The sequence below is a fragment of the Phascolarctos cinereus genome, unplaced genomic scaffold (genome assembly GCF_003287225.1).
Source record: "Phascolarctos cinereus isolate Bilbo 61053 unplaced genomic scaffold, phaCin_HiC Scaffold_5;HRSCAF=322, whole genome shotgun sequence".
Lineage (NCBI taxonomy): Eukaryota > Metazoa > Chordata > Mammalia > Diprotodontia > Phascolarctidae > Phascolarctos > Phascolarctos cinereus.
The window spans coordinates 382,137,366-382,150,804 of record NW_027555958.1 but is presented as its reverse complement, the minus strand read 5'-3'; the positions used below and the strand labels follow the sequence as shown (position 1 = coordinate 382,150,804).

General features: G+C 44.6%; 1 protein-coding gene across 1 annotated transcript in view; it reads right to left on the bottom strand.

The window, feature by feature from the left end:
• Positions 1–10,649: 10,649 nt before the first annotated feature.
• The window catches only part of LAD1 (ladinin 1), a 32,135-nt gene continuing 29,345 nt past the window's right edge, over positions 10,650–13,439 (bottom strand). Inside the window, 1 exon segment of the mRNA XM_021002952.2 lies at positions 10,650–13,125. Within this exon segment, the coding sequence (XP_020858611.2) occupies positions 13,120–13,125 (6 nt within the window). The 3' untranslated portion in view covers positions 10,650–13,119.

Here is a 13,439-nt window from a genome sequence, read left to right as displayed (position 1 = left end):
AGTGAGAAAGGTTAGTTTGGCAGCAGAAAGCCAAGGATAATAGCGGACATTGTATCCTTATCTTCCATTATCTCCTCTACCAGCCAGAAACTCAAACTCACAATTGTCCCACCTCATTTCAGTTATAAACATTAGTAGAGCTATAGAAAATTTGTTAGGCCACGTAAGGGACAGCTAATGTGGTAGGGTGGAAAGAGCCTTGAACTTGAAATCAGGAGACCTGGTATTTAACCAGCCATGTGGCCAGGGATGAGTAATTTTGTTTCTCTGAGCTTCTGTAGGTTGGTTTGGAAATCCCGTCATGGCTAACATAGCAATGTAGCTGCTAAAGAAGAACACATTAAATCACACGCTCTTTGATGCTTCTTTGAGCTCAGGACGCCACCAAACAGGAAAGCATTAAAGGCAAATCCCAGTACACACAGAGGACACATTGATCCCAAAGCCAAGAAACCTAAGCCCCACCCAAGACCCTGTTGTAAAAAGTTGGCACATCTCCCAGGAACCTAGCCCCAAGGGTGACCCACCTTACACAGATACTTTCTGGAATGCCAGTGCAGGTCTGAGTCCAGCTGTGGTGATTCAAGAAATTCCCCAAACAGCTCCCAAAGCACTTGGTGGTCTTCAAAATAACCCTCTCACTCTTGCCCCCCTCTTTTCCCTCCTCTCATCTTCTTGCCCCTGCTCCCCCAAATTTGATTTCTCCCATAAGCAGAGATAGATATTATCCCAAAGGCCATTTGGCCTGTGAGGTAGCCTGCACGAGGGAATAAATTATGCATTTGGCAAGGAAGGACACTTGCTAATTTTGACCTCCGACCCACTCCTAATGTCATCACACAGGAGATGACCAAAGCCTGAAAAATCTCTCCATAGGAAACTCACTTCCTGACTTTAAAAGCTACATGTAATGACTTGACCAGAGAATTAGCTTGGCCTATAAAAGGGAAGTTGTCTGAGTTGGTTTATGCATACCACAGAAATGCTTTTTTTTTTCAGACATTTTGATGGTTTGAGGTCCTACTTGTCATTTGGACAATGTGGTGGAGCAAGGACATGTTATCCCTTAAGGATTTCTATCGTGTTAGCATTTTAAGGAAACAGAAATGCTAAATCCTATGGTCATCCAATGAGATATGGGCACATCTGTTTACACCATCTAGGTCTCATAGTTGCTATTTCCCCCCATGTTTTTCTCTCATCAGAATGTGAACTCCTTAAGGACTGGGACGTGTTTTTGCACTTCTTCATATCCCCTGCTCTTGAGACACTACCTTGGAATATAGTAAATGCTTAATAAATACTTGCTGACTACTGACTCACTGAGGGAGCTGGAAAGAGAATAGTTCATGCAGTAGGGAGTGGTTTTGGAAAAATGGCAGAAAGAAATGGGTAGCTTCTTTAAAGGAAAGGGGTTGAAATATTTTAGCTAGGCCCCTCAGGGGAGCCACCTCTACAAGATTTGATAGAGGGAGTTTCCTCACCTGGGAATTCCATATCATTGAAATCAGAGGTCCAATTCCTAGACCTAGACCCTATGCATGGGGAAGGAGGGCTTTTGATTGGTCTGTTAAGAATGATCAGTTTTGGCTTTCTGATTGGAATCTACCTGGTGGGGAAAGTTAGAATGGAGAATCAGATGGTTCAGAGATTACAGGCTGTCCTTGATTCCATGGACCAATCTCCCTTCTCCCCATTATATACACTGAAATATACACTGAAATGATTCTAGACACTTACCTTCCTCAGCCTCTTCTATGTGAAGAAAGAAGAGAGAAGAGAAAAAAAGGAGAGATGAGTGAGTTTCAAAACAAAACTTCTTCTGATCCAAATGATGACGAATCTCCTGCTCTTACCTTCCTGCTCCCTGAAAAGAAAAATGAAATGCTATTCCATGGTGAGCCAACAGATAGTCCTTCACAAGCTTTTATTCTTCTTACCTACCTACACATATACACACACATATGACATATAAACACACAAACATGCACATGAATGTATGAACACAAACATGCCCTGCCTGAACTTCCGTGTGAAGGTGCCATTCAAGCCCCTTCACCATCTTGTTCCAACCTGTCTTTACCATGTAATCTCCCACTACTTCCCTAAATGCATTCTTTCTTCTAGCCACACTGCTCCCAGGAATGTTTTCCTCATTCTCAACCATTTCATTCATGTTATTTCCCACTTGCTCCACCCCCTAACCTCCAACTATGAAAATACCTTTCTCTCCTCTCTTTCCCTATCCAAATCCTGAGTATTCTTCAGGGCCCAGTTTAAGTCCCATCCTCCATAAAGCCTTCCCTGGTTATTCCTGCCCACAGTGATCTCTATCTACCTCTTCTGCCTACATTATTTATAATATTTATCCTATAGTATTTATCCAATAGTCTCTATATCCTATAATATACATCCTACAGTATTTATGACTCAGTTTCCCCATCTGTAAAATTGGAATAATTATAGCACCTACCTCCCAGGGTTGTTGTGAGGATAAAACAAGACAATATTTGTAAAGTACTTTGCAAATCTCAAAGTGATATACACATGCTAGCAATTATTATTGTTGTTGTCATTATTGTTATTATTAGTATTATAGTTAGGGCCACTCGAGTTCCTTGAAGGCAGGGACTGTGTCTTCTACTTCTTTTATCCCAGAACACCTAATATATTGCAGGTGTTTAGTAAGTTTTTGATTAATTTCTACTACTGATGTGTCATGAATATTGAACATGAGTTAGAAAGTTAATAATAATATCCCAATGTCTTTGGATGAGCTTACCTCCCAATACTCTAATTTAATTACAAGTCATTTATCCATCTGCATAATAGTTCACAGAACAGTAGAGTAGGAACTGGCTTTTGCCTTTATCTGTATCTCCAATGCTTAGCACAATACTTGTCACATAGTAGGCACCTAATACATGTTGATTGACTAACTGACTGACTCCTTAAATATGAAAGAATAATAACAGGCTAGTGACGTGTTCCAGGACCATTTCTATCTGAACTCAATCAAAAAGATAAGCTTGATAATATTGATAACACATTTATACAACACCTTCTGGTTTACAAAGTGCTTTTCTGTTAAAGAGAAGACTTGTGATTTTATCTGAGTGAGAAACTCCTAGTGAGGAAACTCTTTCCTTCTGAGAAAGGCTGAGAGGTGGTACACTACACAGAGCCTTGTGCCTGGAGCCAGAAAGATTGGGTTCAAATTTACCCTGGGATACTTACTAATCATGTGACCCTGAAGAAGTCACTTAACCTCTGTTTAATGTTAAGTACCTCAGTTTCCTCATCTGTAGAATAAGGTAATAATAGCACCTATCTCCCAGGGTTGCTGTGAGGATCAAATGAATAGATAACAATTCTTTTGTACAGTCCTTGTCACATAGTAAGCACTACATAAATGTTAGCTATTGTTATTAATAGCACCTATTTCTTTAGGCTGTTGTGAGGATCAAATTAGATCATATTTATAAAATGCTTAATAAAGTACCTGGCATATAGTAAGTGCTTAATAAATGCTTATTGAATTTCTTGCATAATTTGCATGTATATTACGCATATAATGCATAATAAATGCTTCCCTCTCAATGCAGATCAGAGATTTCCCTATAATTTACTGTCCCTGAGAATTGCCTGGGACAGTGAGAGAAGGTCTTCCCTGTTCCCAAAGTCAGATTACTACTCATTAAACTAAGCCATTTCTTGCAGAGCCCAAAATGGCAGTCTAGGTTCTTTGGGGATGACATTGCCTATGTGACCTAGGATGACCCATATAACCTTTCCAAGCCTCAGCTTCTCAACAGGATCACCTTCCCAGTTGACTTGGCTCCTTGGATCATTCACCAGCCTCTCAAACAGGTAGAATGTTTGTTTCCTTTCCTCCCCACCCCACCCAATCCTGCTAGGATTCTGAAATCTGATCCTGCCAAACTTCTAAATCCGTCTCCAGTCCTAAGGTAATGGCTGTGATAGGAACCCCTCCATAGACAGTGTTGAAAATGAAGAGTCATTTCCAGGTAAACCTCTCCAGGGACTCCAGAGAATGGACACCCCAAAGGGGTGGACGACCAGGGACTGAGAATGAAGAAGACATAGAACACAGAAAGCCAGGGAGGGGAAGGGGCCTGCCACTTACTCTTCATACTCCTCCACGACTTCTTCTGTGTCCGACATAGCGTCTGCTGCCCCTCCAAAGAGAAAGAAAGTCAATGGCTGGAAAAGAATCAACACAACCATCTTCCTTCCTCGGCTCTGTGAGAAGGATTGCAGTGGTGGATGGAGGCTTGGGAAGGGGCAAAGGCAGGGCCTTTTGAGGGTTCTCTTGGGAGCCTCACATGGGGGCTTCCCATGAGTCTTCAGCCTCTGTTCATTGCATTCTTCAAGGCAAACACCCTGGCAGTACTACCCTTTGACAAGCTTCACTCATGGCAGTAGGAGTCAGATGATCTAGGTTCTGGGCCTATTTCCTCCAAGAATTTGCTGTGTTTGTGTGTGTGTGTGTGTGTGTGTGTGTGTGTGTGTGTGTGTGATTTTGTGTAAAGCACTGGATTTGGAGTCAGAGAAACTGGGTTCAGATTCTCTTACTACCTGTATAGTAAGTACAAGCCACGTAACCTCTCTGGACCTTGATTTTCCCCTCTGCAAAATGAGGAGGTTGAATCAGATGAATGAATTCATAAATGAATGAAGATACTATGCTATGGAAATGCTTGTTTTATTTCTTAAGTTCAGAATAAAATAAATAATTTTTTTAAAAATTGAAAAAATCACAGGTCTAGTTTGTCTCCTTACCAAAAAAGTTAAAAATAAGCAGAAATATAACATCTAAAAATAAAAATAAATGAATGAAGAAATGCTTATTAAGCAGGTGCCAGTACCAGACACTGTGATACGTCTGATGATACAAACATAAAAATGGAGCCAGTCCTGCCCTCAAAGAGTTTGCATTCATATGGAAGAAGATAACACATTTGCTAGCTAGCAAGGGAGAGCTGTAACTTTGTAAGAGAAATCATAGGGATGGTGAGTGGAGTCATATTGGTTGACATGACCTTTCCAAGAACAGTAGGGAAACACTAATAATCTGAGTCTCATTAAAGCAGCACTTCAAGAGTTTCTCGAAGTCATGTTCCTCAGAGCAAACAGTAGACATCCTTTCTCTCTCTATAGCTAGATGGTGTAGTGAACAAGAGTGCTAGATTGGGAGTTAGGAAGATTTGAGCTGAAATCTAGACTTAGACACTTACTTACTATGTGTAACCCTAGACAACTCACTTAATCGCTATCTGCCTCAGTTTCCCTAACTATAAAACAGGTTTCGTAATAGCACCTGCCTCCCGGGATTGTTGTGAAGATCAAATGAGATAATATATGTAAAGCACTTAGCACAATTCCTGGCACATAGTAGGTGCTTAATAAATGCTTTTTCTCTTCTCTGTTTCTCCCTCCTTCTCTCTCTCTGCTTCTTTCTTTGTTCCCCCCCCCTTCTCCCCCACCTCCTCCTCTCTGTTTCTATATCTTGGTATATCTTGGTCTCTATCTCTGTGTAAATATCTGCTTGTCTCTCCCATCTAGAAATACTGCCTGGCTAGCGGCACATCTTACTCTTGAAATTTGGACCAAGTCTGTGAGCTACTTGTGTTCTTCAGAGCCATCCATGAGTCACACATCTAGAACCACTGATTTAGGGTGTCCATTTTCATGGCAGTCTCATTTGGTCCAAAGTGGTTCCAAGAGAGACTGATTCTAAATGGGCCGCACCTCTGGGCTGGGTCCCCTGCTGTGTGTGTGGCATGTGTATGTATGTTCAAGACTACAGTCCATTGGGCTCTGAGGATCTTCTGGTCCCTGATCTAGATTTATCCTACTCCCACCCAAAAGAACACAAAGAAATGAGCCTAGCCTTGGGAACTTAGTGAGCCAATCATCTGTACCTCTCTGGGCATTTGGTCTTGCAAGTGGCCCATCCCCATAGTGTGGTCCATGCCCCTGCCAGGGTGGGTTGGTGAGAAGTTTTCTCAAGAAAATGGAGCTTTGTTTGGGCCCCCGGAAATGTTCTCTTGAGTCAACAGCCTGCCAGCCCCACCCCCACTTGCCATCACGTTCCCTCTGCTCTATCTGACTGTATCCCCCATAAAGACTTTAAACATGAGGGCTGTGGGACAGATAAAGGGTAAGTCAGGCCCTTCTCCATGTACCCTGGCACCACCATCCGTCTCCAGAAATAGCAGTCAGGATATGAAGTGGGTGATGCAGTTCTAACAGTCCCAAGATCGTAGCCAACCTAATCTCTCACTGAGGGACAAGACTAGAGGGAGGGGAGCAGGGCTAGTGGTCCCCAGAGCTGGGCGTCTAACCTCCTTGGTGGATTAGATAAGGACCTGATAGAAGCAAGCTATGAGTATCCTAAATCTCCTCTGTCCCTAGTACTCAAGTCACCATCTTCTTCTATAGATTCCACCTGCAGCTGTTAAAAGCCACACCAAACTTGAGTCCTCCCATCAGTCAGTCAGTCAGTCTGTCATTCAATAAGCATTTATTAAGTGCCTACTATGTGCCAAAGAAGCAGTGACTATAATTGTCAAAAATTATCCATTGTACTAGGTAATCAAGATTCATAGATAATAATACATTTTGGTTAATGAAGCCCTTTCCACACAACTCTTAAAGGTCAGTAGCTAAAGTATTATTATCTGCATTTTACAAACAGAAACTGAGATTTGTCCATAGTTACGCAGCTAGTAAGTGTCAGAGCCGGGACTGGAATCCAATTATCCTGGTACACTTTCCTCTACCATATATTGGCAGCAGAACTACTCATTGGGAGGGGTGGGGACAGTGAGTTAGCGTTAATCTCAAGATTAGGACTCGTTTCTCAGGACTCTTAATCCAATGCTTTTTTCCACTGCTCAAAGCAGCTTCCGAAGTTCTTTCTAACTCTAAGATACTATGTGATGTGCTTTTTTCATTGCTCTTAATAGGATATTTGGTGAGGACAGTCCAATAGGGCATGACGAAAGGGAGTGTATTTGAAGGAGGTTGGGAGAGGGATCCAAATGTGACCAAGAAACACTATTTATGTGACCTTGGGCAAGTCACTTTCCGTCCCTAGGCCTTGGTGTTTTCCTCTGTGAAATGAGGGTGTTCCGACTAGATGATCTTTAAACCTCTGCTAGCTCTAACACTGTGTGGTTCCAAGGGGAAGGTACACCAGATGAAGGACTTAAGCTTCTCCTGTTTCAGTCTTTGTCGTCACGCTCCTGCTTTGTCAAGTCAACAAACATTTAAGTGCCTACTATGTGCCGGGCACTGTGCTAAGAATCCGGGGATATGAAAAAAGTGAAAAACAGTCCCTGTCTCCCACCCTCCCCCAAGAACCCACATTCTAATGGGGGGGAACCTAGCATTCATATAGAGCTTTAAGGCTGGCAAAGAGCTTTACATGTGTAATCTCATCTGATTCTCATACATCGGTGCTATTATCCTCATTTTATTGATGAGGAAACTGAGGCTGAGAGAGGTCGAGTGACTTGCCCAGGGTCATACATCAAAGTGTCTGAGGCAGGATTTGAACTCAGATCTTCCTAACTCCAAGTCCAACACTATCTGTGTACCATCTTGTCTCTCATAAGCCTGTAGTTGCCCTTCCATTTTACCCATTGTGAGGTTGGGGTGGGAGAGTGGTTCAGGACGGGAACATGAGGCAGAGATCAAGGCTGAAGTTTAGCTCCTGACCTTTTCAATACCTTGATATGTACCTAATGCCTAATTCCTTCTCTGCTCTTTCTCTGAACAGAGAAATGGTCCTGTGAGGGGGGCAGTAGAAAGGTAGTCAGCAAGGTGGCATAATTTCCCAGGAAGCATGGAAGGTGAAGGGGTCTTGAGGTTTTAGGATACTCAGCTAGGTAGGCAGCTAAGTGGTGCAGTGGATAGAGTGCCAGGCCTTCAGGGTGGGGAGGCTGCAGTGCCTTTCAGTCCTCCGGTGCAGCCCTTTGACTGAATCCAAACTTCACAGAACAAATCCCCTTAATAAAAGGATTTGTTCGTAAAACCTGGACTTGATCAAGGACCTGAGGACCTGAGGACCTAGAAGGCCACATGTGACCTTGAGGCTTCAGGTTCCCCACTCCTGCCTTCAACACTTATTAGCTGCATGACACTGGGCAAGTCATTTAACCTCATTTGCCTCTGTTTCCTCATCTAGAGAAGGAAATGGCAAAGCATTCCAGTGTCTTCGCCAAGAAAACCCCAAATGGGCTCGTAAAAAGTCAACTGAAATGACTAAACAACAACAAAGAATAGGATCCCCAGAGAAGCAGAAATTGCCTGGCTGCACTTATAGTGCCTGGCACATAGTAGGTGCTCAATAGATACTTGTTGATTGAGTGATAGAAGTAAGCAGAAGCTGACCAACCATTTTCCAGAGATATTGTGGAGATAATTACTACATCAGGTAATCCAAAGAGTAAGGGCCCTATGGACACTAACATTCTGAATTCCTTACACTCCCCAGACCCCCTAAATGTTTCATCAGCCCTCTAGGAGGACTCTGAGGGGGGGAAGGGGGAAAGCCACTTGTCTAAACTAAATAAAGGTGTTACCCTGGAGAATAGGGGAGGGGAGGGTCTCACCAACTGCTGTGACACAGCATAGACATCAGGAAATACTTGTGGAGACAGCTGGACTTGGTGTTAACCCCTTCCAACTAATGAGAGAAGACCAAACCTCAAACACACATTAATGAAAGGTCTCCCTAAGCTGTCTCCTCACACACTAAACTCATTCCCAAAATCTTCAGAAAGGAAGGAGCCAAAGAACTAATCTGAAGTGTATACTGTCTCCTCAAAGTGTCAGCATGGATGGAAGTTTCAGAAGTCATAGTATCAACCTTTTTGCCTGTGGATTTTTCTCTTTCTTGAGTCTTCGTGACATTTCCCAGGTCCCCAGAACGAGGTCTGGTACACAGGGGTGGAGATGAGAAATCTCAGGCTGTGCTCTCAGTGAGGAGATTTAGGCTTTTAGAATTAAAATTTTCCCCCACCCATCACTCCCTCCATCCCTCTTCCCTACCCCACCCCCAACCTGAAAAGATCTAGGACAGTATATGCTTGCCTAGAGACAGGAGAATGGACCTAGTGAATCCTGGTGGTCTCTGGCAAGTCCTAAATTAGATCTCACCCCTCCTTTCAGAGCTTTTGTTTGCAGTTTCTCACCCAAATGTGGTGACCTTGACTTTGGGAAGTCACCCAGATCTACAACTCATATTTCCCCATACTAAGACTTAGACAGACCAACAGCCTTTCTCTGTGCAAAGGTGTCAAGCACTTCCCTCCTTTCTTCCCATCCCTGGTTCTGCCTTCCCCTTTCTAGAGACTCAGGCTGGAGGCTTACCTTGGGCTGGGCTCAACAGAGATCTTGGTTAGTGTCTGCCCGTTGGGAACTAGCTGTAGGCAGGGGGAAGGACAAGGTTTTAAGCATGAGCGTGAGAGACCCTGGTCCCAGGAGCCAAGTCCCGCAGTGAAAGGAATGTGTCGACACAGGCAGTGGGGCGGGGAATGGGTTGCTGCTATTTTGGCAGGTGCTGAGGACCAGACTGAGGAATTTGTCCCCCATGCCTTATATGCCCAAGCTATTGTCCAGCTGCTGAGACAGGCTATTTTAAACTAGGGCAGATATGGGGGGACCTGGTCGGGAGGTGGGTGGAGGGGAGAGGGATGTGACATAAGCCAGCTGTCTCTCTTGAGAAGTCTGATAAGCAGATGCTGAAGGCTGCGGCCCCAGAAATTGGGAGAGCCAGGATGGGAACAGGCTAGTGGGGATGGATAGATTTCAACCTTAAAACTCAGTCACTGTCCCTGCAATTTGGAACATGGCTGGCCCAGGCACCATGGGGGGGGGGAAGGGTGTGTGCAAGATGACATTCCTGAGTTCTGTATCATACTTGAAAAGATATTATGTCATCTGGTCCTCTCACCTCCCCAATAATTGGTTGTGTGACCTTGAACACTCCACTTTCTTTCTGGGCCTCAACTTATAGGAATTGGGGCGGCTGACTGATGGATTAGAAGGGTCCATAAAGATCATCTCTTTTGACATCTCATCCAGAGAGGAGTCAACTGGTTTTCCATTTGTAAAGCCAGATTGTGGGGTCTAACTCTTCTCCTGGGATCTGTGATGTGGTGGGAAGGCGTGGGGTCCCAGGGAAAAGAAGAGTGGGTGGGCAGTGGCCCCTAATGAAAGGAATTAGAGTTTGGACACCCAGGAGACTTTTTGACTAATGGAAGCAGTTGGGGCACAGGCAGAACAGACAGCTGGGGTGGGAAGGGGTGGGGTTTGAGCACCTGTTTCCCTGGAGGTCTCTACAAAGAAAGATACACAGGATTGTGGTTGTCAAAAACCTTGATGGAGTTGAACAAGCACTCTTTTGTGGAGAGATGCAAGGACAGGTGGGTGAGACAGGGCCTTTAGAATGAGGGGCTGCTGGAGCACTGCTTTCCTCTTCATCCTGGCCCATCTCCCTTGCTGATCTCGTCTACAGCCCAGAATGCCAGATAAAATAGTTGTAGCTTGCTTCCCAGAACCTATGTTCCTCTATTGCTGGCATTAAAGGTACCTAGCTCAAAATTAATCAGGATATATTGTGGAGTCAGAAACAATTTTATTTCAGCTCTGAGAGGAATTCTGCTATGATTGGAAGAAGGAACCAGGCAGTTTCCATCAAGGTATGCCAAGTGAGGGGAGAGAAGGGTCAGGGAAAACAGACCAGAAAGAGCTCATGAGACCAGCTCAAGCTTGAGGTCTACTTCAAATGCTGCCTCCTCCATAAAGTCTTCCCTGATCTCCCAGATGGAAGAGACCTTTCTCCTCTCAGCTCGCAGCACTTTGTATTCTTTCATGCATTTGTCATATTCCAGTTTTCATTATATTTATATGTGTCCATGCCTCATCACCTTCCCTTAGAGGAAAAGCTCTTTGAATGGAGGAGCAGATCTTAGCTGTCTTTGTAAGTGTTCCCATGCACCTGTATCTGTAGGTCACAGACCTGTGCACACACACTGATGGGGGCCTTGGAAGCTTGCTCAAGGCAGGAACCTTTATCACACTACAATGTGCTACAATGGAATAAAAATGTTGGATCTAGGCAAGTCACAATCTCTTTGGTTCAGTCTCCTCATCTATAGAATGAGGGAGTTAGGCTAGGTGACTTCTAAGGTCTTGTCTAGTTTGAAATACATGATCCTCTGATCTCTCCTACCAGCCTTAGCTGCATCCTGACTTGGGGTGGGGAGGGTTCAGATGTCCCCTACTAATCCAGGTCAGTTCTGAGAGTGAAACAAGGAAGACTCCTCCAGCCAGGCAGGATTTTGTCTAGGGCTAAATAAACTCACCTTCTCCCACACCCCAGACAGTCCTGGAGTACAATGGACATGGAAGAAATATCTGGGATAAACTGAATGATTGAAGGTGGGTCAGTTCTGCCCCTGCTTGGCACAGTCTCTGTCATACAGGGGGTGCTTAATAAATGTTTATTGACTGACTGTTTCTGCCAGGGCTCTGAGCTGCTCTCAGGAGTCGCCCAGGATCCTGGCCAGTTACTGAACCCAGCATGAGCACTCATCTTACCCGTGCCAATCTAGTCTCCTTCAAGGCATCCAAGGGTTATTATTAACTCTTGATTTTTCCACAGAGAGAAAGGAACATGAACTTGGATGCTCTAAAACCACAGATAACCCCAAAACTGATGCCAAAGCATCTGGAAGATGCCACGGGATTTGTAGAAGGTAACAAACCAGCAGTTGAAATGAAGCTTCTAAATGATTTTGCATTCCCTGAGCACACAGGGGTTAATGCATCAGGTTAATAGGAGTTTGCTGGTTGGCAGTGAACACCAGCTCTGGAGAATCCACAAAATAAACAAGCATCACAAAGGACATAGAGACCTGGCATTAAATAACATCAGCTTTGTATCTTGAGTGGGCAGGGGTGACCCTATACAGTGACTCTGGTCTCCAGGTCCTCTCAAAGTAGACAATGGAAGGGAAAGGGCCCAACCTACATTTGACTGAAGAGAGAACCAGAAATGGGCAGTATTTAAAGGGCATTGATGAGACTTCCACATCTGGTTTCATCTTCATAGTTTAAAGTTTTGCTCTCTATCTAAAACCAAATTCCACTGGGAGGGAGAAGAGTTGAAGCTGCTATCAGTCACTTATACCTTCACATGAATGCATTTATCAGGTCCTTTTCTGAAAGCAGATTTTGGCAAGGAGATTAGGGAAAGAGAAGGAGGAGAGTGGGAAGCTGGAGGGGTGTCAAGGGACTGCCTTGGATTTGGGGAAGAAACCAAAGAACAGGAATCTGGGCACATCGAAGTCAAAATTCTATCCTTCAGCATTGGGCCCTGGGTAGATAAGAGTGGACAGGATGGCTGGTCTTGGGAGCCAGTGAGGGAAAGGGGGAGGGTTTTCAGTGGGGGCGAATATAGGGAGAGAGGTAAATCAGAGGCAGATGGAGTTACTTGCAGAGATGAGAGGCAATACCAGGGACGCAGACCTTCCAGAGGGACGGCCCTGCTGGGCATGATCAGTCAGGACTGACAGAATCTTTGTAGATAGGACTCTGAGACAACTCATCCAATCCCTGTCAGGGCTGTTCTAGCTAGCTCTAGCTATCCCCCTCCTTCCCTCCTAGAATCTCCCACAAGGATGAGCAGGATTGTTTCTCTGTTTCTTACTAGGTTGGAGAGATGGCTTGAGTGGAATGACAAGGCCTTTGGTCCCTGTCCAGTATTTCCAAAGGTGTCAGAGTCCTATGGTAAAATATAAAGATGTCAATGTGTTCCTAGACCCGATGGCTTCAGCAAAGAAGGAGCTGGGTGAGATTTACCTGGAGTACCCAACTCTCTCTCCCTTTTCACCCCTTTTGGCAGTGATATTTCTCTCAGATATTCTCAGGTGCTCCAGGGACTGAGGTCCAGTCAGTTCTGAGGTGCAGGGGCTAGAAAGGAAGCTTTTCAGGGAGCAGTGAGAAATGAGTATAGCATTGAGCAAATACCCAGGCCTGGCATGTAGGCTGCAGATCCAGGCCCTCCCATCTGGGCACGTCCTGTCATAGCTGTAGGGACAAAAGTGTTAGTACATTAGAAATGAGAAAGGGAAGGCTCAGAAGAAAAATCAGTTGGTCCTGCTATAGTTGGGGGTAGTGGTAGGGAACATAAGAACTTCAGGGCTGGGAGGAGTGCCCACTGCACCCCTAGTTCAATACCCGAAGATACAGGGGCCAAGAATGAAAGTGTCTACTGGGAAGATGTGAAAGGGAATTGCAGGGATTTGATTGAGGCCAGGAACATTGAAGAACTCAATCAGACATTTCTCTATGCTGGCCCAAATCACCTGGATGCAACAACAGAGGGAAGATTTCTGGATTTT